General features: G+C 38.6%; 1 protein-coding gene across 2 annotated transcripts; it reads left to right on the top strand.

Moving 5' to 3' along the window:
- Cpr76Bd (Cuticular protein 76Bd) lies at positions 1–27,540 on the top strand. 2 transcript variants are annotated; one of them, XM_073982438.1, is made up of 6 exons: positions 93–520; positions 20,558–22,829; positions 22,968–25,928; positions 25,991–26,331; positions 26,897–27,140; positions 27,207–27,540. In XM_073982438.1, exons 1-5 carry the CDS (start codon positions 515–517, stop codon positions 27,137–27,139), a joined length of 5,823 nt encoding a protein of 1,940 aa, XP_073838539.1. In that variant the 5' UTR covers positions 93–514; the 3' UTR covers position 27,140; positions 27,207–27,540. The 2 variants fall into 2 exon arrangements, with proteins under 2 accessions (XP_073838538.1, XP_073838539.1); XM_073982437.1 differs by having other exon boundaries at positions 1–520; positions 20,558–25,928.

Below are 27,540 nucleotides of genomic sequence, written 5' to 3'. Positions count from 1 at the left end.
AGTCATTACATGACGACAAGACAGTTGTGTTTGTTTTATTTTTGGACTTAGTTTGACCGTATATAAACGTTTATAGGGCCTGGCTGGCCATCAGTATCTCGCGGTGCTCCACTTTACCGGGGCTATAGCACAAAACTCGAAACGCACGATACGCAAGAGAGAACAAAATACAAAAACGGTTCTTCTGATTTGAAATTGTTAGCGTCTATCAAGGATTACAACAACATCAAACGATACAAAAACATTTATGGATTTCTTAATTGCAAATAGCAACAACAACGACAACACATATCTAAAGGATTATAAAATTATTTAAATGAATAATACGACAAAAAGCTGAAATCTGTAAAAGCACCAACTAAAAAGGATATTGTGTGTATGTGTGTGTTATAATTGAAACACTACTACCGGTAGTAGTTTTCAAAAAAAATAAAGACCGTTAAAAAGCTTTAAAACGAAAACGAACTTTCTTTGAAATATTCGAATAAAAAGTGAAAAAGAGTGAAGCAATACAATGAAGGTGAGTCCTTTTGTGGAATATGTGAAGAACACTAAAAAAATATATATAAAATGATAATGGACAAGACAATGTTGAATGTGGTTAAAAAGTTGTTCTTTCACGAAGAAAAATGTGACAAAGACAAAAACCGAGTGTAAGCGATATATACTTTATAAGCCCTTCTTATTTAATGTGAATGCATTGTAAGATAATATGTAATTGCTTAATTTCGAAAAGATTGAAAGAAAAGCACATCGAAAAAAATTTTAAAAATATTTATACTTAAAACAAAGAATTTTGGATACTGTGTACTATGCTTTCGGGCCCTAATTTGTAACTTGTGTATTTTTCGAGTTGTTTTATTCAGAAAAAAGGGATTATGTTGAGACGGGCCAAACTTAGTGTACCCTCCACCATAGAGAAATCTAAAATCTTGGAAAATATCACCGGACTCCGATAATATACTCATATTACAAATCATGGTTTATCTTTAAAAGTTTTTGCGCGAAAAATTTCCATCCGTCCAAAATCCAAACCGATTTTCACAAATTTTTGAAGGAGTCGTTTTTTTGCCCCAACATGAACTGGTAAAATTTGTTCATCGATTAGGCCATAAATGCAGCCCTTACATAACTTTCATGAAAATGCACCTTTGGTCCCATACAAATTTCAATGGAACCAATTATAGCTCGGTTGGCACGGACTAACATTAACCGATTGCCATAAAATTTCATATATAAGGTTTTTGAATCAATTGGAAAAAATGTAGGAGGTAGGCCTTAAAAAAACAATTTTTTTGGTCGACCTAGTGAACAACCTTCAAAATACGTAAAATCTAGAGATATCTTCATATTGGGAATATACCAAAATTTGAACCTATATTGATTATTTTCTTCGTGTAGGTTTTCTATTCAGGATCCGAAATACCATCTTACAGTCACTAAGTAGACTAATTCTTCGGCCGGAGAAACTGCAATACCTTTTTTATGGGGGCTATTAAAACGTCAATCTATACCCACAATTCTCTGTAGGCATGTTTTATGCCCATATTTTAGTAATTTTGGGTATGATCATGTGGCTAAAACTTTCATAATATTGGAAATCGGGAGGTACCGTTCTATGGGGGCTATATTAAGGCGTACACATATACCGACAAATTTATAAGAGAAAGTTTTATACCCTCTACAAAGGCTAAATACCCAATTTCAATCAGTTCAGAGGAATATTGAGGCCACTACCTTCTAAATACCCAATTTCAGTCAGTTCAGAGGAATATTGAGGACACTACCTTCAAAATACTGAAAATCGGAAGGTACCGTTCTATGGGCCTATATGAAGGCGTAGACCTATACCGACAAGTTTCATATGGAAAGTTTTATAACACAAATGAAGACTAAATACCAAAGTTCAGCCATTTCGGAGGAATATTGTAGCCCCAACTTTCAAAATGCCGAAAATCGGGAGGTACCGTTCTATGGGGGATATATGAAGAAATGTTGTATATCCCCAACGAAGACTATATATACCGAATTTTACCCATTTCTGTAGGATAATGCGGCTAAAACTTTGAAAATGCCGAAACTCGGGAGGTACCTTTCTATCGGGGCTATATCAAAAAGCGGTCCAATACTTACAATTCCTTGCATGAATGCTGTATATCCCCAACGAAGACTATTTACCCAATTTGAAAAATTCCTGTAATGCGGCTAAAACCTTCAAAATACAAAACAAGTAAGAACGGTTTTAAGTTCGGCCGGGCCGAATTTGTTATACCCTCCACCACGAGTTGTATTGAAATAAAATGGAACAATTAGTTTTTTTTTCGTTTATGAAGACGACTAAATACAAAATTTCAGCAATTTCGGTAAACCAATGTAGCTAGCCTTAAATACCGAAATTCGGGAGATACCGTTTTATGGGGGCTATATTAAAACGTCGATCTATGCCTACAAATTTCTGGCGGAAAGCTTTTAGACTCAAGGAAGACTAAATAACAGATTTCCGTTATTTCGGTAGGATAATGTGGCTAAAACCTTCAAAGTACCGAAAATCAAGAGGTACGCTCCTATGGGGGAAATAGGAAGACGTAGGCCTATACTGATAATTTTCTCCTGGAATACTTTATAACCCCATGAAAGACTAAATAACAAATTTCAGTATTTCGGTACAATATTGAAGCCACAACCTTCAGAATTACGAAAATCAGGACCCATTCCGATGAATTTCAGTCGTAAAGGGTTTTTCCTCCAAGGTAGACTAAATACCACATTTCAGCCATTTCAGTGGGTCGTTGTGGCCACAACCTACAAAACACAGAAAATCGGGAGGTATCGTTCTATGGGAGCTAAATTAAGGCGTACACCTGTACCGACAAATGTATGAGAGAAAGTTTTATGGAGAAAATTTGTATGCCCCCAACGAAGACTAAGTACCAAATTTCAGCCATTTCGGTGTGGTAATGAAGCTAAAACCCTCAAAATACCGAAAATCGGGTGGTACCGTTCTACGGGGGCTATATCAAAACGTGGACCGATATAGCCCATTTGCAATACCAACATTCTAGGAGTAATAGAAACTTCTATACCAAATTACAACGCTTTATCTTAAAAATTGCGAGCTGTATCTTGATTTTAACAGACGGGCGGACATAGTTATATCGACTTAGAATTTTACCCTGATCAAGAATATGTATACTTTATAGGGTCTCCGATGAATATTTCGATGTGTTACAAACGGAATGACAAATTTAATTATATCCTGCATATTATGGTGGAGGGTATAAAAATAGGGGCATGGCACAATTACCCAGGTAGTGGCATCGTAAAATTTTGAATATGTTATGTCAAAACTTTCTTTATGTTGTTGGGGAAATTACAACAAAAATATTATTTTTATAAGGGGATTTGACTTTTCATATTCGATCAGCTGGTGTGATACCACTACCTGGTAGTTCTGCCATGAATAGGGGGTAACGTTCTATGAGGGCTATATTAGAACGTGGATCAGATCCACCAATTTCTGGGAGAAAGTTTTGTAGGCCCAAGGAAGACCAAATACCACATTTAAGCCATTTCGATGGGATAATGAGGCTAAAACCTTTCAAATACAAATAATCTCTACGAAGGCTATATCAAAACCTTCAAATTTCTGAAGAAACATTTTGTAGCCCAAACGCAGGCTAAAAACAAATTTCAGCCATTTCGGTGTGATAACTATTAAATACCGAAAATCGGGAGATATCGTTGTACGGGGGTTTAACAAAACGTTTCCCTGTACCAACAAATCTTTGGAGCAACCTTTTGTTGCCGCAACGAAGCCTAATTACCAATTGTCAGTTATTTCGATGGGATAATGAGACTAAAACCATAAAAATACAAAAAAATCGGGAGATACTGTTCTATGAGGGCTATATTAAAACGTGACCCTCAGCGACAAACAGCTTTTAAAATACCCAAAATCGGACCGATATAACCCATTTTTAATACCAAACATCTTATGATTAATAGAAACTTGTGTACCAAATTATAAAGAGCGTTATGTTTATTTCAATAGATAGACAGACTGACTGCCATGGTAATATCAACATAGAATTTTATGCTGATGACGAATATATATACTTAACTAGCGGACCCGGCGAACTTCGTCTCGCTATTAAGGAATAAAATTTCATACAAAAACTCAATTTTCGATTTTTCCAATTTTCCGACTTTTCCAGAGGGATTTTCCAAAATTTTCTTCCGCAAAGACCTTCTCCTCGAAAATGCGAATAACTGACAAAAAATTTTACAGAAATCGGCCTAGCCGTTCCCATTTTATGAATTACTATACATTTTTTACACCATTTTTATATATATAGATAAGGACTTCACGAATATTTCAATGTGTTTCAAACGGAATGACATATATGATTATACCCTCCATCTTATGGTGGAGGATATAAAAATTCAAAATACCTAAAATTAGGTGGTACCGTTATATTGGGGCTATTCCAAAATGTTAACCTATGGCTAATCCCTAAAGGCTTTGTCTATAAAATCGATTAAGCTGCCAATAAGCCAATAACTGCTCAATTTATTAGAAAATTTGGCGCATGGACAATAGCTTTTTTTGGCTACCGGCAAATGAATTTCCTTTTTTAAACAGCCTTTAACTAAAATATTGACAATTTTGATAAGAAACTCAAATAAAAAAATATTTTATTGTCCTTTTTATAACCTCAGCATTTTTGCTAACTAGGGTATATTCACTTTCATTGCGGCAAAATGTGCCTCATCGAAATAATGGTTTAAGACCCCAAGTTTGTTTGAACGAAATCCGTTTCAGACAATTTGGAGTTGATTCAGGCATTTCCATCCGTCCGTCTGTCTGGCTGGCATGAGCGCACGACAACTCTCAAAGGGATCCACCGATTCGATATAAAATTTGGCTTTAGTAATATTATGTCCAAACTTAGTTTAATATATCTACCAGATATAGATCAGGTTCGAATATGTACTATATTTGTCCACTCCTTCGGGTACCTCCCACACAAAATTTCGGATAAGTTCACTTTAAACCCTGCTCTCGAATCATTTTGATTTTGTTGACGCAATTTGAATTCGCTGCCTCCATTACGATGGTAAAAGTTCTTTCAGAGGCAAGTCCATACTTCCGACGAAGCAGAGATATCCGCCATGGAAATAAAATTGCACAAATTGATAATTGGGATAGCCGATCATCTTTTTCTATATATTTCGTATCTGACCGTATCGCCTCTTTATAAAACTATGTTATGCACAGTGAGCCTTAACTAACTTTAAATTGAAGGTGCTTATACCTGGGAAGTTTTGTGGATTCTGAAACTACAATGTTCATAGACGAGAAAAAAGCAAAGAAATTGCTGGAGAGATTTTTAAATAAATCACGATCAACGTTCACATGTTTAGGGGTTTTTTGTAAAAACCTAAAAAAACTCAAAAAATGTGAACTTGGATCGTGATTAATTTAAGAACCACTCCGGCATTTTTTATACCCTCCACCATAGTATGGAGGGTATATTAAGTTTGTTTTTCCGTTTGTAACGCATTAAAATACTCATTTGCGACCCTATAAAGTATATATATTCTTGATCAGGGTAAAATTCTAAGTCGATCTGAGCACGTCCGTCCGTCCGTCCGTCTGTGGTAATCACTCTAGCATCCACAAAAATGGAGATAGGGCGCTGAAATTTTGGGAAAATGAGTCTTTTGTTTGCAGGCAGGTCAAGTTCGATGATGGGCTATATCGGTCCACGTTTTGGTATAGCCCCCATATAACGGTACCCCCCGATTTACGGTATTTTGACGTTTTTAGCTACATTTTCAGACCGATTTGGCTATAATTTGACATTTAGGGTTCTTAAGTATCAATAAACTTATATAACAAAAGTTAGGACATAGGTCCACGTTTTGGTATAGCCCCCATATAACGGTACCCCCGATATACGGTATTTTGACGTTTTTGGCTACATTATCAGACCGATGTAGCTATAATTTGACATTTAGGGTTCTTAAGTATTAATAAACTTATATATTAGAAGTTGTGGACATAGGTCCACGTTTTGGTATAGCCCCCATACAACGGTACCCCCCGATTTGCGGTATTTTGACGTTTTTAGCTACATTTTCACACCGATGTAGCTATAATTTGACATTTAGGGTTCTTAAATGTCAATAAACTTATATAACAAAAGTTGTGGATATAGGTCCACGTTTTGGTATAGCCCCCATATAACGGTACCCCCGATTTACGGTATTTTGACGGTTTTAGCTACATTTTCAGACCGATATGGCTATAATTTGACATTTAGGGTTCTTAAGTGTCAATAAACATATATAACAACACTTGTGGACATAGGTCCACGTTTTGGTATAGCCCCCATTTAACGGTACCCCCGATTTGCGGTATTTTGACGTTTTTAGCTACATTTTTAGACCGATTTAGCTATAATTTGACATTTAGGGTTCTTAAGTATCAATAAACTTATATAACAAAAGTTAGGACATAGGTCCACGTTTTGGTATAGCCCCCATATAACGGTACCCCCGATATACGGTATTTTGACGTTTTTGGCTACATTATCAGACCGATGTAGCTATAATTTGACATTTAGGGTTCTTAAGTATTAATAAACTTATATATTAGAAGTTGTGGACATAGGTCCACGTTTTGGTATAGCCCCCATACAACGGTACCCCCCGATTTGCGGTATTTTGACGTTTTTAGCTACATTTTCACACCGATGTAGCTATAATATGACATTTAGGGTTCTTAAATGTCAATAAACTTATATAACAAAAGTTGTGGATATAGGTCCACGTTTTGGTATAGCCCCCATATAACGGTACCCCCGATTTACGGTATTTTGACGGTTTTAGCTACATTTTCAGACCGATATGGCTATAATTTGACATTTAGGGTTCTTAAGTGTCAATAAACATATATAACAACACTTGTGGACATAGGTCCACGGTTTGGTATAGCCCCCATTTAACGGTACCCCCGATTTGCGGTATTTTTCCGTTTTTGGCTACATTTTTAGACCGATTTAGCTATAATTTGACATTTAGGGTTCTTAAGTATCAATAAACATATATAACAAAAGTTGTGGACATAGGTCCACGTTTTGGTATAGCCCCCATATAACGGTACCCCCGATATACGGTATTTTGACGTTTTTAGCTACATTATCAGACCGATGTAGCTATAATTTGACATTTAGTGTTCTTAAGTATCAATAAACTTATATAACAAAAGTTGTGGACATAGGTCCACGTTTTGGTATAGCCCCCATATAACGGTACCCCCCGATTTGCGGTATTTTGACGTGTTTAGCTACATTTTCAGACCGATGTAGCTATAATTTGACATTTAGGGTTCTTAAATGTCAATAAACTTATATAACAAAAGTTGTGGACATAGGTCCACGTTTTGGTATAGGCCCCATATAACGGTACCCCCCGATTTGCGGTATTTGACATTTAGTGTTCTTAAGTATCAATAAACTTATATAACAAAAGTTGTGGACATAGGTCCACGTTTTGGTATAGCCCCCATATAACGGTACCCCCCGATTTGCGGTATTTTGACGTGTTTAGCTACATTTTCAGACCGATGTAGCTATAATTTGACATTTAGGGTTCTTGAATGTCAATAAACTTATATAACAAAAGTTGTGGACATAGGTCCACGTTTTGGTATAGGCCCCATATAACGGTACCCCCCGATTTGCGGTATTTTGACGTTTGTAGCTACATTTTCAGACCGATATAGCTATAATTTGACATTTAGGGTTCTTAAGTGTAACTAAACTTATATAACAAAAGTTGTGGACCTAGGTCCACGTTTTGGTATAGCCCCCATATAACGGGACCCCCGATTTACGGCATTTTGACGTTTTTATCTACATTTTCAGACCGATTTAGCTATCAATTGACATTTAGGGTTCTTAAATGTCAATAAACTTATATAACAAAAGTTGTGGACCTAGGTCCACGTTTTGGTATAGCCCCCATATAACGTTACCGCCCGATTTCAGGTATTTTGAGAATTTTACCAACAAGTTTTAACCGAATTATCTGTAATTTGAACATTTGACATTTGAAATTCTTAGTGGTCACCACACCTCTCCACCAAAAATTGTCAAGAAAGCCCCCATATAACGGTACCTTCCGATTTTCAGTAATTTGATGATTTTACCTACAATATTAAACCGAACTAGCAGTAATTTGACATTTGAAGTTCTTAGTGGTCACAACACCTCTCCATCAAAAATTGTCAACATAGGTCCATGTTCGGATATAGCTCCCATGTAACGGTACCTCCCAATTTTCAGTAATTTGGCAATTTTAGCTACAATTTTTAACAGAACTAACTGTAATTTGGCATTTGAAGGTTGTAGTGGTCACCACACATCTGCATCAACAATTTTCAACATAGCCCCAATATAACGATACTTCCCGATTTTCGGTACTTTGAGGATTTTACTTAAAATGTTTAACCGAACGTAGGTCCATGTTTTTGTATAGCCCCAAAACAAACCTCCCGATTTTCCGTACCTTAGTTTTATTTTTTGGACGAACTTTCTGTAATTTCAAATTTAAAAGTCAACAAAAATTCTGCAACAAAAATTGTTCATTTAAGTTCATATTTTCGAACTCCTCCGAACTAGCTGTTAATGACATTTGAAGTTCCCACGTTATGTACCGATTTTCGATATTTTGAGGATTCTACCTAAATTTTTTAACCGAATTAGGAGTTATTTGACATTAAAGGCTCCCATCAAAAACTGTCAACATAGGCCCATGTTTTATTATAACCCCTATATAACGGTACCTCCCAATTTCTAGCCCACCAAAAATTGTCAACAGTTAGATATAGGCACCATTAAAAAGGGCCTCCCGAATGAAGCATTTTATGTACATTATCTGACATTTTAACGTACTCACTTAAAGTTGGGGACAGGAATGAATATTTTATGGTGGAGGGTATGAAAAGTTCGGCCCGGCCGAACTTAATGCTTTTTTACTTGTTGGTTTTTAATTTTTCTTATCTATGAACATTGCAGTTTCAAAATCCGCAAAAACTTCCCAGGTGTAACACTTTCCATTTCTCGGATGGTATATTACACTCAATATGGGATTGTAGACAATTTTATATAGTCGAGAATCGAACACCATGACCTAGAGTTTTGGATGATTCGGTACTTAATGTGACCAATTTCGGATTCCTAACGATTTATAGGCAAGCGGAGACGTTAGTTATTCTTAATTTCCGAAAATCGTAAGGACGACTTTTGCTTAGCGCAGTTTGTAATAAATCGTAACACTCGCTATTATATAATAATTGCTACTGTTTTTTATCAGCTGAATAGAAAACCAAAGATCCTGAAAATAACGAGCCGAAACCACACAGAATCTAAAAGTTCTGTGAAAAACCAATTTGAAGTTTCTGGAAACCACGGTTTAAAATGCTAACGCCATATTAGCAAAAGCACCGAATATTTGCAGCTTTGCCTGCTAAAATTTCTTCGAAATATGTTTAGCAACAATGAACAACGGCAACATGTAGCAACAAATTTCACAAAAATATTGCTAGCGATGCTGATGCTGTTTGATATTGTTCCTATAATAAAAAAAGCATCGGACACGCATACTCATATTTTGCAGCATACATGATCAACACATATCAGAAAAGAAAATAAGCAACAAAGTTTCAACGGCTTAGCCATGTTTTCAGCAAACAATTGTTTTTTAGATCGGGGTTACCAGTGTAATGTATTAAAAATCACGATATAATTCCAATTAATTCCACTTTTTCGTTCAAAGGACATGTGAATTTTTGGTGAAACCGTTCAAAATATATTTTTTTTATTTTTAAACAATAATAATTAGTATTCTTTAGGTTCTACCATATAATGGGGTCATTTTGACATTAAATGACACCTTTTTTATTACTGCGTTGGCAACCCTAATCACTAAAAACACCCTCGGATGCTAATTCGCTGTGACGAATGGTCAGCCGACAGCTAAATATATAGCGTGGTTGTCGATTATGCCTAACGAAAAAAAGATAAATATGCGTTCGGTTGCTTATTTAGCCGTGTGTGGGAAACAACAACACAAAAAATTGTTAAGTCGAATTCCCCTGCAAACCATTTCTATCGCCAAAGAATAATACGCGATTTTCCTTGGCAAATAATTTTTCGCAGGCGATATCACCTAACAATCTTCTGCGTAACACCAACCTAAAGTAAGTGTTTATGGAATGCGAATCGCGACCAAGATTCGCTGAAGAATCATTTGGAAGATCTTAAGAAGAAGATAATATAAACAAAAAATTAAAGAAAATTTATTTTTCATTTTTCTTTGTTTTTTGTTTCTTTCATTTGTTGTCTTTGATTTTTATACTTTTTGTTTTATTTTCTGATTTGTTATAATTTTTTATCATTCTTTATGACATAGTGGTTTATACTGCTTATCGGGCCTTTCTTAATTCCACTTGGCAAAACCCAGACATGTACTATGTTTGTCAATACTCATAATATAATACGTGCCATTTAAACAAAAGTTATGCAGAATGTGTATATGAGAATTATAAGCAACCAAATCAAAAATTTTAGTAACAATCGCGTGATCGGGGTTCGGAAGAATAATATATTATTCGCCTGCTCTAACAATAGCGGAACATAACACAATTTCGCGGAAAGATCGCCGAGAAGCATAACAGGTAATTTGTCGTAGCGATTGATTATAAACAATAATTTTTGAGAATCGTCTACGAATGGCAAATTACTCGCATGGGTGAATTTTATATAAAAATTCGCTAAAAGATCGCCGGAAAGAAGCGTTGAAGAAAAATCTGGTCGAAAAATCGTCCAAAAATCTTCCAATGGTTTGCAGGGTCTCCAGCTTAGTGAGACTTACATATACATTTTTGTGTTTCATGGCCTAAATTCGTCTACAAATATATAGCATTTTTTATATATAGCAGTTTTCAAGTTATAACATACATATTTAAAAAAGTGGGCCGATATTTTGGCTACAAATACATATGTACCTTATAGCCCGTTTAGACTAGTCATTTAAATCGACTCGATTTCCAAATCCAACTTTCAAATCCTAGTTGTTTAGACTAGTCTAAAATGATATAAGATGCCAGTCAGCTGATCTTTGTTTACGTATACATACGCGAATTTGCAAAAAGAATTGCTTGAAAATTAAAAGTGGAATGGAATACTGCAAAAAATAATCTGACAAATTGCTATTAAATATGTTGTTTAGAATTTATATTAAATTAAATCTACATCCATTTTATTTTTATTTAATATTTTTTCTATTTTTCCGCTTCTGTTTGTTTTTGTGTGTTTGTGTTTACAGTTATTTGAAAAATGTAAATAATAGGGTTATGACTTTTTTACAACCTCACATCCCTGTGTCATATTTTGATGATCTTTTGCATAAGATAAAATCTTAATTACAAGGTGATCCGATAGAAAAAGCTCACGCACAAAAAGCTTTTAAAGTTTTTATAGATGAGCTTTTTGGAAACCAATTTTGGAGTCACTTTAAGCACATAATGACATAAGCTTTTGTTTCTTACCAATTTTATCGTCTTATTATTACATATATATCATTTTATATCATATATAGCTTTATTCCATGTATAACATAAATTGGAAGTGCTTTGTACGGGACCTTTTTCAATATTAATAGGCAAAATGTCACTTATTCGTGCAACAGCAAACAATTTTGGAGCAAATTCTTAGGCAAAAGTTCATTCACTCTCGCTACAGGAAATCGTTTTTGAGAAAAAAGATCAGGAAAAATGTCATAACCCTAGTAAATAAACGACACATGAACATAGTTGCCAATTTTCGTACAGACTGCAATAGTTGCATTTTTAGGAGCAAAAAGCAGTGTTGTATATCAAAATATTTCGATTTAACATTTGATTTAAAACAAATCCAAGAGTTGAGTTGATTTAATTGTGTATGGTAAATCAGGTTGGATTTCGGTGGATTAAGCACTTAAATCGAGATAATGCCCTTAATCATCGTATAAGGGTATAGTCTAAACGGGATATTAGGGTTATGACTTTTTGAAATTTTGTCTCAAAAATGATTTCCTGTGGTGAGAATGAATGAACTTTTGCCTATTAATACCTAAAATAACATTCAATCCACTTTATTATAAACAAGTAAGCAAAGGCTCTAGACGGAAGGGGCCGACCATGTGAAACCTACGCAACTACCCCTGGGAATTAGCTTTCAGCAAATCAAAATTCCTTTTTGGAACAAATAAACTTTATGTAAGAAATCACTTTGTGAATTCGGCCACCTTTAACACATCAAGCTTAAATAATAATATAATAAATGTTCCACAAACATCCCAGAAGGGACAAGGGATAGAGTTGTGTAGTTCCGGAACGAACTAGTTCCAAGGAACTGTTCCGGACAAGGAACTATTGGAACTATATCCGGCTCTTGCATTTAAATAGTTCCTTAAGTTCATATAGTTCCAACCGTGCATATAATTCCTTTCATTTGTATAATTTATTTTCTTAATTTAATTCCACACTTACTTCGATCTTTCACGTTCGGTTCCTTCATCATTCAGATGCGGCCACATTCCTAAATAAACGTAAATCACATCCTCGTTACATCGCTGCAATTTACTTATTTCTATGTCAATTTATCCTCCAAAAGATAAAACCAAAAGGAAAGAGAAAGATTCGTTCAACTACTTCACTCTCAGAACTATTTGTAACGAAGGAAATAAAAAGAACGACGAAAGAGAAAGATTTATCATCGGTGATGAACGGTAGAACACAAAACCCAATGTATAGTAGGCAGTACGCCCGTTATCTAACAGACACGTTATCGCAATTTGCATCAGGGGGAAAGGACAGTAGTTATTTTTCCATATGTAGGCTACTTTGCCGCTATGTGCCCTCCAAGAAATAAATATCAGATCATCATCCAAAATTGTAGGCATCTTCTTCTACCTAAACTCCTACCCCGTGCAAAAGTGATTATTGAGCTATAATTGCGACCTTTAGGGTGTTTATGATTACACTACAAACAAATAACTGGGTACATTAGGGTGTAACTCCGTTATCTTATCATGTACACCAATACAATTGACATCAATAGAAAGGTCAAGCGTTCCTCTTCCAAATATAGTTTACTTGCCCGGAATGTATCTTCCAGGAATAAAGATGTAGTCCAAAAGTTATAGTCCATTTAACCCTCCAAATATTATCTGATCGCCATCTCAAATTGTGAGCTTCTTCTTTGTCATATTTTTTTTTTCCTTTATTCATTCCACCTGGGAACATAGTTCATTTACAAGAAAATTCCATTCTTCTCTATTATTACATATAAGTTTAACTTCTTGCCAGGACATGTTTAATCTTTTAAGTTCCATAGAAACTGTTCTGCGCCACGTGTTTCTGGGCCTTCCTGGACGTCTAGTGCCTTGGGGGTTCCAATCTAGGGCACATCTGGAGATGCTACCAGCATCTTTTCGAAGTGTGTGGCCTATCCACTTCCATTTTCTTTTGTTCCACAATTCAAGATTAGATATTGTGTTTGGGCAAAAGATGCCGCAAATTCTTCTTAAGCATCTGTTTATGAAGGCTTGTAGTTTTTGAATTATTCCGTTTGAAAAGAGCCAGGTTTCGCTCCCATATAGCAAAATTTGTTTTACGCATGCGTTGAATACGCGCAGTTTTGTTTGTTTGCTAAGGCGACCAAACGCAGATCTGGCTTTATTTAGCTTACTGTTGACATCTTCTTCCACTCCTCCGTCAATATCCATGAAGCATCCTAAATAGCAAAACGATTTCACATATTGTATTGTTGCGTTGTTAATTTGTATGTGGTTGTCACTTGAATAATTAATGCGCATTGCATGCGTCTTCTTTGTATTAATTTCGAGGCCAACATCTTTGGCTAGAAGAACAAGCTCGTTCTTTTTATCTTGCATGTCGGTAAACTTGTGCGACATAAGACAAATATCATCGGCAAAGTCCAGGTCTTCTAGATGTCGATGGAGAGTCTAAATAATACCTCTTTTCTTCGAACATATCTTCTCCATGATTTCGTCGAGAACTACCGCAAAAAGTAACGGGGATAAGGGACAACCTTGCTTCACCCCAGCGTTAGTTGTGAAAGGCTCACTCATTAAGTTGTTATGTTTTACTTGAAGAGTTGCGTTATTATACATTGATTTTATGATATTTATAATTTTTGGCGGCACCCGCTTTTTTTATAATGCGGACCAAATTGCATTGCGTTTAATAGAATCGAACGCTTTTCGAAAATCTATGAAGACGAGATAGAGTGGTGTTCGCCATTCTATAGATTGTTCTATTATTACGCGCAGGGTGTTTGTCTGGTCGACGCAGCTTCGATGTGGGCGGAACCCAGCCTGTTCATCCCGCAACGTTTTTTCAATGGGTTGCAGTCTGTCATTTATTATGATTGCAATAATTTTATAAACGGCGTTACGCAGGGTGATTCCCCGCCAGTTATCGCATTGTTTCAGATCACCTTTTTTCGGCAGTTTAATTATGGTGCCCTTCGTTCATGCGCTAGGTAGCCACTCATTTACCCACGCCTCGTTTATGTGCGAGTGTATAATTCTTGCCGATGTTGTGGGGTCGACTTGAAGGAGTTCGGGTGGTATACCGTCTTCTCCTGGCGCCTTGTTTCTTTTCAGTTTAATTATGGCTGATGCAATTTCAGCTATTGTGGGGACATCAGTATTTATGGAGTTATCCACATTTTGATTTTCATTAACTTGCTGGACCAAGTGTACGGACTCGCTATCATCACCATCGATATTGCTTATTTTTTCAAAATGCTGTTTCCAACGTTTCGTTTGTTCTTCGGCATTTGTTAATAGTTTACCGTTCATGTCTCTTATTGGTTGTGAACGGATTTGCGAATTGTTTGTATAGCGTTTTATTATTTTGTAGAGCTCTTTCATGTTGTTTGATCCCGCTGCAGCTTCTGCTTCCTTTGCCATTGCTTCTGCGTAAATCCTTTTGTCGTTTCGCGCCGATCGTTTTACCATTTTTGCCACCGTTTTATATCGGTCCTTCTTCGATACATCACCTAAGGCTTGTTGCTTTATACGATTTCGCTCCTGGATTAGACTCCAGGTGTCGTCTGAGATCCATTCCTTTCGTTCGCTTTTCTTGGTGTATCCAACGTGAGTTATTGCTATGTTTTTGAGCTTGTTGCAGGTTTCTTCCCACGATGTTATATTGTTTGGGGGAGTGTGTGCTCTAAGGTTATTTGCTATCTCTAAGCGTTTTTCTTCATTCTTTAGTAATTTTAAGTCAAATCGCCTTTGTGTACGTTGGGTGTTGTTGTTACGTACACATTTTAGTTTAATTTTGAGCGTTGCCATTACGAGCTCGTGGTCGCTATCAATATCGGCGCTACGTTTGGTGCGCACATCTAAGAGTGAACTTCTCCATGATTTTCTGATGCATATGTGGTCGATTTGATTTTGTGTTTTGCCATCAGGTGATGTCCATGTATACTTGTGTATCCGTTTATGTGGGAAAAGTGAGCCTCCTATTACCAGCTGCGTTGCTTGACAAAATTCAACCAGACGTTCGCCATTGTCATTCCTCGTACCCATTCCGTGCTTTCCCATGATGTGGGATAGCCCTTCATTTTCACAACCGATTTTTGCGTTGAAGTCGCCAAGTAGAATCAGCAAGTCTCTGTTGGCTATACCATTTATGGTGGTGGTCAATTGTTCGTAGAACATGTTTTTCGCTGACTCCTCTGCTTCTTCGGTGGGTGCATAGCATTGGATGATGGTGACACATTTTTTAATATGGGAATAGAACCGCGCTGTGATTATTCTATCGTTCACTGGATTGTACGAGTGGAGGGATTTTTGCATGTTGTTTGAGATGATAAAGCCTACACCACTTTCATCTTTGTCATATACTCTTACCTTATTTAAAATTTCCGTTGATCGGACTATTATTGCGACCTACAGATCCGCTACAAAATTGGATAAATATTATATTATATAAATCACCATCATCACCAATGAAAATAGGGATCTATTCTGGTCTGAACCCGACCTCCATATAAAATTTCGTGAAGATCGGTCCATAATTGCGGCCTGGAGTTTGATTACAATTTGTAATGTACAGACGGACGGACGGACACACATCTCAAACTCGCTTTAAGGCATATGAAGATTGGTATACCACATTGGGGTCTCCGACGAAACTTATAATACCCTTTCCACATAGTGGTATAGGGTATAAAAAGGTTCCGCACAAACCCCTTTAAAAAAATTGAAAAAATTCTTGGAAATGAAAAAAAATTTTTTTTTTTTCAAAAAATTATTTCCTGTTGCACGATTGAATGGTCTTTTACCTATTAATAACTAAAAATAACACTTTCCCCATACAAGTGGATCCACTGTGCGCCTCTTCGAAAGTAAAAAAATATGCACCCTATCTTCGCCGGGGGCCATTCCTGTGCATTCCCTGAAAATTTCAGGAAAATCGGTTCAGTAGTTTTGTAGATGTAACATACATATTTTAAAAAGTGAGCGTGGTCAAGTCTTTGGGTCCCAACTAAGTAGGTATGGTCGGAGACACAACCACAATTGTCTCCCACATTAATTTCCAAACCGATACATTCGTCATTTTGGTATATATAGCATTTTTAAATAAAATAGGGGAAGTACCCCGCCCCTTCCGAAATTCATCAAAATATGTAGCCTATTATCACCGGGGGCTATCCCTGTACATTGCATGACAATTTCAGGAAAAACGGTTCAGTAGTTTTTGTAGAAAAGATAAAAATTTAAAATTGAAAAAAGTGGGCGTGGTCAAATTTTCTTTGCATAAAAACCTAAGTTTGGTTATGGCGAACATTTCACAAAAAGAATTATCCAAATCGGTCCAGCCGTTCTCAACTGATGCCATTATTAACGAACGACATTTAATTTTTATTTATAAAGATTTATTGGATTAAATTCGGGGACAAAATAAACCATAAGTTCTTGCGGCATATTCTACAAGGTTCAAAATCGAGTCGCCTCGTTAGCATAATAATTTGTTCATTTATGTTGGAGACACTGAATATCTTTTTACCCTCCACAGATCATTAATTATTAAGTTTCTTTTTGCGTTTGTGATCTGTGCATTTGCCCCTACTCCTTTCGTCTGTTTTAATCACTTTAGCACCCAGACAAATTGAGATATGACGCCAATATTTAGCTGTCTTGTGTTTGCAGGCAGATCAAATTTGAAAGTGGACTACATTGATATAGACCCCATATAACGGTACCGCTCAATTTAAGGTATTTTGACGTTTTTAGCCACATATCAGAATTAGCTAACATTTGGCATTTAAGGTTCTTAGAGGTAAAAAATATCTACTAAAAATTATGGACATATGTCCATGTTTTATAATAGTCCCCTATAACGGTATCGCCTGATTTTAGTTATTTCGACGTATTCAGCCACATTTTCACACGGAATTAGCCTTAATTTGACATTTAGGGTCCCTAGTGGTTACAAAAATTATCTGTAAACGAGTGACCCAAGGCTATAGTCGGGTCGGGGCCGACTATGTGATACCCTACACCACTACCACTGTTCATAAGCTTTTGACTAATAAAATTCAAAATATTAAAATTGGGATAGCTTAGCGCCTTTGCTCTGAATGTCTTCATTAACACAGGTCAATTTTTTTGAAACGCATTTAAGTGCATCGGCAGTACAACCCAAATAAAAAATGAAAAAGTGGGATGTATGCTAGGCTTCTTTCTCCGTTAGACCCCCATCAACCCCCAAAATTTCGTGAGGATCCGATCAAAATTTCGTATTGTGATTGCACTAAAAATGGAAAAAGGGATGCATTACCGACTATTGCGATATTTCTGTTCTTTGACCACCTATGACAACCTACTTCACATCGTTGTAAAGGTAATATTTTCTACTTTCCTTGCCAGGTTTTGCTTTCGATATACTTCCTACAGAAGGGAGATATTAACTTTGAAATAAAAAGTTGGTCTTTTTTCCAAATATCTTTTTTTGTCACATTCCGACCCCTGAATAATATCCGACCATTATCAAGAATCAAAAGGTTTTTCCTCTGTGGGACCCGCAATAACACCCACAATTTCGTGACGATCCAATTAAAATTGCGACCTGCAGCGTGATTTCCAAAAAAGCGGAAAAATGGGATATATTACCGACTATTGTGATATCTCCGTTATGTGGCCACCTACGCCAACCTACTTTGCATCACTGTAAAGATGGGATTTTCTACTTTCATAGTCAAACTTGTTTTTGGAAGATCCCCAACCGAAGCTGTGATATTCTTCATTATTATTAAAATCGCAAAAATAAAAAGTTGGGTTCTATTAGCGGCTATTGCGATATATTCGTTGTTTGATCACCTACGAGAACCTACTTTACATCATTAGTAAGGCGACTTTCAAGGCCAGGTTCTGCTTCCAAAGCGAATATCTCAGCTTCAATATTCGCTTTGGAAAAAACGTTGTATTTTTCTCCAAATAAGCTTTTTGCCCATTACGACCCCAATAGGCTTCTTCATCTGTGTGACGTCCATTAACCCTCAAAATTTCGTGACGATCCGATCAAAATTGAGACCTGTAGCGTGATTTCCAAAAAAAGTGGAAAAATGGGATGTATTACCGACTATTGCGATATCTCCATTATTTGGTCACCTACGCCGACCTACTTTACATCATTGTAAAGATGGGATCTTCTACTTTCATAGCCAGGCTTTGCTTTTGGAAAGTCCCCAACCAAAGCTGTGATATTCGACATTATAATTAAAATCGCAAAAATGAAAATTTGGGTTTTATTTGCGACTATTGTAATATCATCGTTGTTTGATCACCTACGAGAACCTACTTTACATCATTAGAAAGGCGATATTTTCTACTTTTATTGTCAGGTTTTACTTTTGGTATACCCAGTATAGAAGCTGAGATATTCGCTTTGAAAAAAAAACGTTGTCTTTTTATCCACATACGTTTTTTGCCCATTCCGACCCCTAAATATTATCCCACCATCACCAAAATCAATAGGCTTCTTCCCCTCCGGGACCCCCATCAACATCCAAAATTTCGTGACGATCCGATCAAAATTGCGACCTGTAGCGTGATTACAAGTTTTAGATGGACAGACGGACGGACGGACACACATAGCCAGATCGACTCAGTTCGTCGAGACATTCATTTGGTATATATAAGTATGGGTCTACGACCATTATTTCGATGCGTTACAAACTTTTTGGCCAAAACCAACTTATAATACCCTCCCCACATAGTGGTGTAGGGTATAAAAATGTGGACATAGCTCCCATTTTAACAGTACCTCCTAATTTCTGGTACTTGGAAGTTATTATCTACATTTTCGGCCTAAATTGGCTGTTATTTGGCATTTAAGACCCCTGCTGTCAACAAACTTCTGCATTACGTCCATATAAGGGCACCACTCGATGTCAGCTATTTTAACATTTTAGGTACATTTTCTGAGAGAATTAGCTATAATTTGGAATTCCTAGGTCCCTAGTTGTCTACCAAAAATTTTGGACATAGGCCCGTGTTTTAGAATAGCACCCATACAGTAAAGTAGTCAAAAAACTTATCTACCAAAAGTTTTAGATGTTGTGGTACAGCCCCCATATAACAGTAACGCCCGATTTAAGGTATTTTGGTCCTTTTGTAAAGAAAGAAAGAAAACTTATTATTCCATATTAGTTCAGAATATTTCTTGTGGAGGGTACACAAAGTTCGGCCCGGCCAAACTTAACTCTTTTTACTTGTTTCTGTTCATTTGGACAATTAATGCATATAACGACGCCCATCTCTTTTAAAAACAACACAAACTTTTTTCAATTATGACAATGCAACTGGCGCCCAATGAAATGAAGGTGGAGTAGATTCGTGTTATTAGAATTAGAAAACATAACACTCAAAATAATGTTAAACCAAATATATCAAAATCACGATTGCGTATATTTGTCATTAAATTAGTAGCATTTCATTTGTTTTTTAATTTAAATTCAATATTACCTTGTACGTATGAAATCTACTGCAATTTCCATTACACTGAGACAACTTTCCTCAAGTGTTACAGATAACAAACATGACACGCTCACCTTGGACATTCTTGATTGACCTAATATGAACATATGTATGTATGTGCTTATATGTATTTATGAGCCTAAAGCAAAAAACAAATAAACGAGGGACATTTAACAAATTTGGATAACAAGTTCCGTTTGCTTCCTACGAAAACTATAGTGAGTGATGTAGGTCATATTATGTATTTTTTAAATAATAATTTTATTTGCAATCATAAGATTCGAAATTGTCGCTTGCATTCGATTCGTAATTAATTAATTAATATGCCCATATGTATATTTTAGCCACATTTTCTTTTATTCAAAATATGACCTTGAACTTTTCTCCTATTTTCGTCCTTTTTCTCTCTATTTTCTTCCTTCCTTTTTAGATATTTCTTGCTATACTGTGCCTTGTGGCCACAGTTTGGGCAGACTCTACACCCCGATCGTTAGCAGATTGCATACAAGCTGTCATAGATGCCGGCTATTCGTATCCACAGCCACAAGTAAAATTCTCAATAGGTCCAGGAGAAACTAAACTAAAGGCAACACCACTGGAGTCTTCATCCTACTCATCCGCCTCGTCTTCATCATATGAATCATCAGCATCATACTCGGGTTATTCACATGGCTCTGGACAACAGGCCAAATATATTGCTCCGGTTAAAAGTGCAGCATATCAACCGGCAGTTACCTATGCCAAGGGAGGTAGCATAACATATGCCGACAAATCGCCAGCTTCCAAATATGCTGCAGTTGTACCATCGGGCATAGAATTTAAAAATCTGGTAACACCTGCAATTAATACCAAGAAAATCAGCACCGCTTATTTGCCGCCTGCTCAATCGCATGGATCTAAAGTGGAATCGTATGACTCAACAGGCTTTAGTTACACACAATCTGTGCCGGGAGTTACAAAAGTTACCACCTACACTGCCGGTGGCGGTGGAGAATCCAAACTTTCTTATTCTGCTCCAGCAGTTACAAAAATCGCCAGCTACTCTTCCCCATTCTCCAAGTCCACCCCAGTATTTGGTTATGCCAAATCTGGACATTTGGATTCGATTTTCACCAGTGCTGCATATAATCCTCAGGCGGGTTATATTAGCTATGCGCCCAAGATCTCATATGGAACTCCCACTGTGGCCAAAATCTCATCGATTGCCTCAACCGATCATCTGGCCACTTTTCAAGCTCAGCCTTTGTTCCCCAAAATTGAGACCCCATCGCCTGCTGCATATGCCTATGCTCCGGCACTTTCGAAGGGATATTTACCCAGTTTGGAGACAAGCGGTTATTCAAAGTCTTCATATGGTGCGATTTCCCATCAGCACGTTTCGAAGCCGTTTAACTATGTTTCCGCACCAGTTAAAGTACCCACCTATGCAGCACCCCTTGCCTCCCACTATATTTCGGCACCAGCCAAAGTGGCAACATTCAGTTCGGATGGTTCTTATCACCATGCATCAGGAGGTGGTGCCATATCTCACCAACATGTCTCAAAACCAGTTTCCCACCTAACTGCTTATGCCCCGGCACCTGTTGTGGCCAAGGTGGCTGCTCCAGTCACCATTACAAAATATGCTGGTGGTGGTGATGGTTCCGTACACTATACAACCAGTGCAAGTTCAGGACATTATGCCACAGGTGGTGCCATATCTTCACAACATGTTTCCAAGCCAACAGCTTACATAGCCCCAGCTATAGCCAAGACCGTAACATATTCAGCTGCCAAACCTCAGGTTGCTTACGTTGCTCCAGCCGTTGCTAAAATTGCTGCCGCTCCAGCTGTAACAATCTCCGGTGGAGAATCTGTGAAGTATTCGGCGGGAGGTGCAGTTTCTCATCAATATGTTTCGAAGCCAACAGCGCACATTACTGGCTATGCTAGCCCGGCTCCTGTTGCGAAAGTAGCCACCTACTCTGCCCCGGCTATTGCCAAGGAAGTAACATATACGGCACCCGCATCAGCTCACTTTAGTGTTTCGGGTGGTCGATTTTCTCATGGAGGATTGGCTTATTTACCACCAGAGCCAGCAAAAGTTTCCTCTGGGCCAGTTTCACATCAATATGTCTCGAAACCAACCGCCGGATATGTTGCACCTGCTATAGCTAAGGTAGCAACTTATTCAACACCCGTTCCAGCACCAGTTGTGGCTAAAATTGAAACATATGAAGCTCCAAAAGTAGTTAATATTGGTGCCAGCAGAGGATCAGTGCATTATTCTTCCAGTGGTGGTGGAGCTGTTTCCCATCAATATGTTTCGAAACCAGCCCAGGTGGTTCCTGTTGTTCCTGCCAAGGTGGCGACATACTCAGCACCAGCAGCGGTTGTAAACATTGGTGGTCATTCTGCATCGGCGGGACATTCAGCTCATTATTCGTCGAGCGGAGGTGCGGTGTCTCATCAATATGTCTCTAAACCCGCCCAAGCTACTATAGTTCAAACTCCGGTTACATACTCCGCTCCCGCTGCAGTAAAAGTTGCTTCCTACTCTGAAGGAGGTTCGTCTCACTACGCCACCTCGGGAGGTGGGGCTGTGTCACACCAGTTTGTATCGAAACCATCTCAGGCTGCTATAGTTCAAGCTCCTGTTGTCGCCAAAGTAGCCACATATTCTGCCCCGGCTGCTGTTAAAGTCGCTTCCTACTCTGAAGGAGGTTCATCGCATTACGCCACCTCAGGTGGTGGGGCTGTGTCACATCAGTTTGTATCGAAGCCTGCTATAGTTCAAGCTCCTGCAGTTGCCACCTATTCCTCCCCAGCTGCAGTTAAAGTTGCTTCGTACTCCGAAGGAGGTTCATCGCATTACGCCACATCTGGTAGCGGAGCTGTTTCACATCAATACGTATCCAAACCGGCCCAGGCTACAATCATTCAGGCTCCTGTGGTTGCCAAAGTAGCCACATATTCCGCACCCTCTGCCGTTAAGGTTGGTTCCTACCCCGAAGGAGGTTCGTCTCACTACGCCACTTCAGGTGGTGGGGCTGTATCACACCAGTTTGTATCGAAACCAGCTCAAGCTACTATAGTTCAAGCTCCTGTTCTCGCCAAAGTTGCCACATATTCCGCACCTGCTGCAATTAAAGTTGCCGACTATTCAGCTGGAGGTGCATCTCACTTCTCTTCTTCAGGAAGTGGAGCAGTTTCCCATCAATATGTTTCGAAGCCAGCCCAAGTCATTCAGACTCCTATCGTGGCTAAGGTCGCCACTTATGCTGCTCCGGCTGCCGTAAAAGTTTCCAGTTATTCTGGTGGGGGTTCATCTCATTATTCAGCCTCGGGTAGCGGTGCTGTTTCCCATCAGTATGTCTCAAAACCCGTCCAAGCAACTGTTCTACAAGCTCCAGTTGTAGCTAAGGTTGCTACATACTCTGCTCCGGCTCTAGGTTCCTCTCATTACGCCGCCTCAGGCAGTGGCGCAACTTCCCATCAGTATGTTTCCAAGCCAGCACAAGTTTTTCAAGCTCCTGTGGTTGCCAAAGTGGCTACATATGCCGCTCCAGCAGCAGTGGTGAAAGTAGATGGGGGCTCATCTCACTATTCCGCATCGGGCAGTGGGGCAGTATCCCATCAATTTGTTTCTAAACCAGCTTTGGCAGTACAAGCCCCTGTTGTTCCGGTTGTGACCAAGGTAGCCTCTTATGAAGCACCAGCAGCCGGAGCATATAAGTTCTCCTCTGGGGGAAGTTCTCTACATTATACCTCGGGTAGTGGTGCCATATCCCATCAGCATGTCTCAAAACCGGTTCAATTGGTTCAGGCCCCCGCTGTCGTCAAGGTGGCCACATATTCCACTCCAGCCAGTGGTTCAGCTCACTATGCAGCAGGCGGTAGTTCTTCACATTTCTCTTCATCGGGTAGTGGTGCCGTATCTCATCAATATGTATCCAAGCCGGCGCAAGTTGTACCAGTCGCACCCGTCGTGTCCAAGGTAGCCACATATTCTGCTCCTTCCCTGGTAAAAGTTGGCGCGTATTCTGAAAGTAGTTCTGGACATTATGGCAGCTCCAGCGGTGGAGCTGTTTCTCATCAATATATATCGAAGCCTGCAGCCGGCCCAGCTGTACAAAAGGTGGCTCTCACATCTGGCCCTGCTTATACTGATGGCAGCAGTTCATCGCAGTATACCTCGGCAAGTCGAGGATCGGTCCATTATTCATCATCGGGAGGCGGTGCAGTATCCCATCAGTATGTTTCAAAACCAGCTACCCATCTTTCCGGCTATGCCGCCCCAGCTGTTGCCAAAGTTGCCACTCTAACATCGCCCGCAGTTACCCAATATATATCTGCTCCAGCCGTGGTGAAATCTGCAACATACTCCTCATCCGGTGGTGGTGCAGCATATGTCTCTAAACCTGCAGTATTGGCCGCTCCCGCTGTTGCTCAATATCATGCCACTGCCCCCGCAGGTATTGCTAAGGTGGCCAGCTATCATAGTAGTGGCAGTGGTGCCGTATCCCATCAATATGTTTCCAAACCGGTTCTGGCTGCAGTTATAGGCAAGGTGGCAGCACATGCTGCTCCCTTCGTGACCCATTATGCTGCCCAGCCAGCAGTTGCCAAGGTTGCCACCTATCAACAACCCATATCTGCCGTAAAATATCAAAGTAGTGGAGCTGTATCTCATCAATATGTTTCGAAACCTGGACAGATATTGACATCAGGCGCCAAAATTGCAACCTATGCTCCAACTGCTCCTGTTCTATCTGCCTCATACTATGCGGGATCGCATGGAGCAACGGGATTGTCTGGAACATATCAACATGTGAGTCAACCTACTTTGATATCCGGACCAGCAAAACCTTTATATAGTGGGGTAGGTTATGGTGGCCAATATGCTGGATATGCTTCCCATCATTACGTATCACAACCACAAGCTCACATTGGAGCAGGCCATATTACCGCTTCAGGACTTGGTTACAGCAATTTACATGCTGCCGGCGGAGCTGTTTCCCATCAACATGTCTCCAAACCAGTGAAAGGAGTAGCTTATGTGGCACCAGCTGTAGCAAAAGTGGCTTCTTACCCAGCTCCCATACCAGCTCCTGCAATTGCCAAGGTATCCTCAGTCTATAATCCACTTTTGACAAGTGCAGGTCACAGTTCAAGTGGTTATGAGGCTAGTGGATATAAGAGTGTTTCTTCTGGAGCTGTCTCTCATCAATATGTTTCGAAGCCGGCGACCATTTTAGCAGCTCCGGCCATTGGTAAAAGCGTAACTTATTCTGCTCCAGCTTTTGGTAAAGTTGTTACACCCGTACTAAATGGCGGAGTTGGTATTAGTGCCAGTAAATATGAATCTCATGGAGCGGTATCTCATCAATATGTGTCCAAACCGGCCTATGGTGCTAAACTGATACCCGCTGGTGGTCCAGCAATTGGAGGTGGTCTTCATGTAGGTGGTGCCATTGCACATGGTTCTCTCAGTGGGGGATCCATATCACATCAACCAACCACCTTCACATCACCCATTGTGGTGGAGGGTTCTGGACATCATTTGACCACAGGTTCGGCTGGAAAAATTGCCATTACTTCCGGTGGTGGCGGTCATGGAGCCGTATCCCATCAATATGTCTCACAGCCGTCTCTGATTAAAGGTGGACATGCATCGGGCGCCACATTTATTGACAAATCATCAGGTTTAGCTAGCCATGGTTTTGGAACAGCATCATATGTAACAAAACCTCTACAAGCTCCTACAATCGGTTTAGCAGCTGGTCATGGAGGTGGTCTGTCTGGTCACCATCTGGGACAAGGTAGGTTTAATATATAAAAAGTTATTCCACAAGATATGTGATTTAAATCCCTAATTTTTTAGGTTATTATGGAGCTGTTAGTCTGGGACATTTTGGTACTTCCCCGGCTTTGAATTATCAAAGTGTTCTCGGCGGTCATGGTCTCCCGGGAGCCCACGGTGTTCCGTTGGCCGGCCATGGAGCTGGTTATGGTGGAATTTTACATGGTGGCTTGGCCCCACTAACTGGTTATGATCATGGAATTGGTGGAATAGGACCACATGGAGCCGGTTTCTATAGATATGCACCTATTGCTCCTGCTCTAAGTTCACACAGTCTTACGCCTGAGGCCTATCTGAAAACAGCGCCCATAATAAAGCCCGCCAATATCAAAGTTATGACTGAAAGGCATCTGGAATATTTTGTAAGTAAAGCCGCATTTACATCTAAAGCTTGGCTTAGATTATAAACTTATATGATGATATATTGTACGAAAATGACAACTTAAATGCACTGGATTTGGTAAATCCTGCATAGTATAAACGTACAAGTATAAAAAATGTGTCATTTAATTTGTCAATTCCATACAATATATACTTGTTTCAGGCGCAAGTGTAAATTAGGTTTAAGCGGTGAAGTAGTGAAGGTGAATGGCAACACTGATTTAGTTGTCAACTAAATTGAAGAATTCACAGCATAAAGCCGCATTTACATTTAAAGCCGAAAACATATCCAACGTTTGAGAAAGGTTTTGTGTCATTTAAAAGAATAAAGGAAAATTCGAGCTACGTTGCCCTTGGTCTTTTATTCTTTTACCAGAAATAACGCAAAACTTTATATGGTTTACAAAACATGCATCCTTTAAGTTGTCAATTCCATAGAATGTCTGTCAAAATGACAGTTTTAAGTGCTTCCATTATTTTACCCAGAATTCAATTCATGTATGCCGAAATAAAAACATAATCTCATCGTCCATTTCTTTCTTTCAGAACGATCATCCTCGTTATGCCTTTGAATATGGTGTAAATGATCCAACAACGGGTGACATAAAACATCAACGTGAAGAACGTGATGGTGATGTGGTGAGAGGTGAATATTCTCTAGTTGAGCCAGATGGCAATGTGCGCACCGTTAAATATTATGCCGACTGGGAAACTGGTTTCCATGCCGAAGTTATTAATAGTCGAGATTCTGCAAAGACTCTAACAAAACGTACTGCCAGTAAATCATAAAGTAAGTTTATATTCAACTCTTTTTTTAAGTTTTCTAAAACGTTTTCAATATTTTCTTCTTTTACAGTTATCTAAACGTAGTCAGCTGTTTGGGGCGTTCCTACTATACGATTTCATTATCTTTGTAAAACAAAAAACGAATTGACGAACGACACAACATGTTATCGAATTAAAGATATAACGATATTTGCAACGGAAGAATACTAAGGTTAACACCGTCAAATTGCATAAAAAATAATAATTAATATCCAAGTTTAGAGCTCGAATATCCAAAATCACCATAATTGCTTCATATGCGCACTTAAGCTTGGTTTAGACTATACACCTAAACGACGATTAAGTGCATTATTTCGATTTTTAAGAAAATGACAACTAAAATCTCCTTGATTTGCTAAATCAAA

This window comes from Musca autumnalis, unplaced genomic scaffold (assembly GCF_047663935.1).
Source record: "Musca autumnalis isolate F117 unplaced genomic scaffold, ASM4766393v1 scaffold_4, whole genome shotgun sequence".
Lineage (NCBI taxonomy): Eukaryota > Metazoa > Arthropoda > Insecta > Diptera > Muscidae > Musca > Musca autumnalis.
Note: the sequence above shows the minus strand (reverse complement) of the source record. Positions and strands in the feature narration are given on the sequence as shown.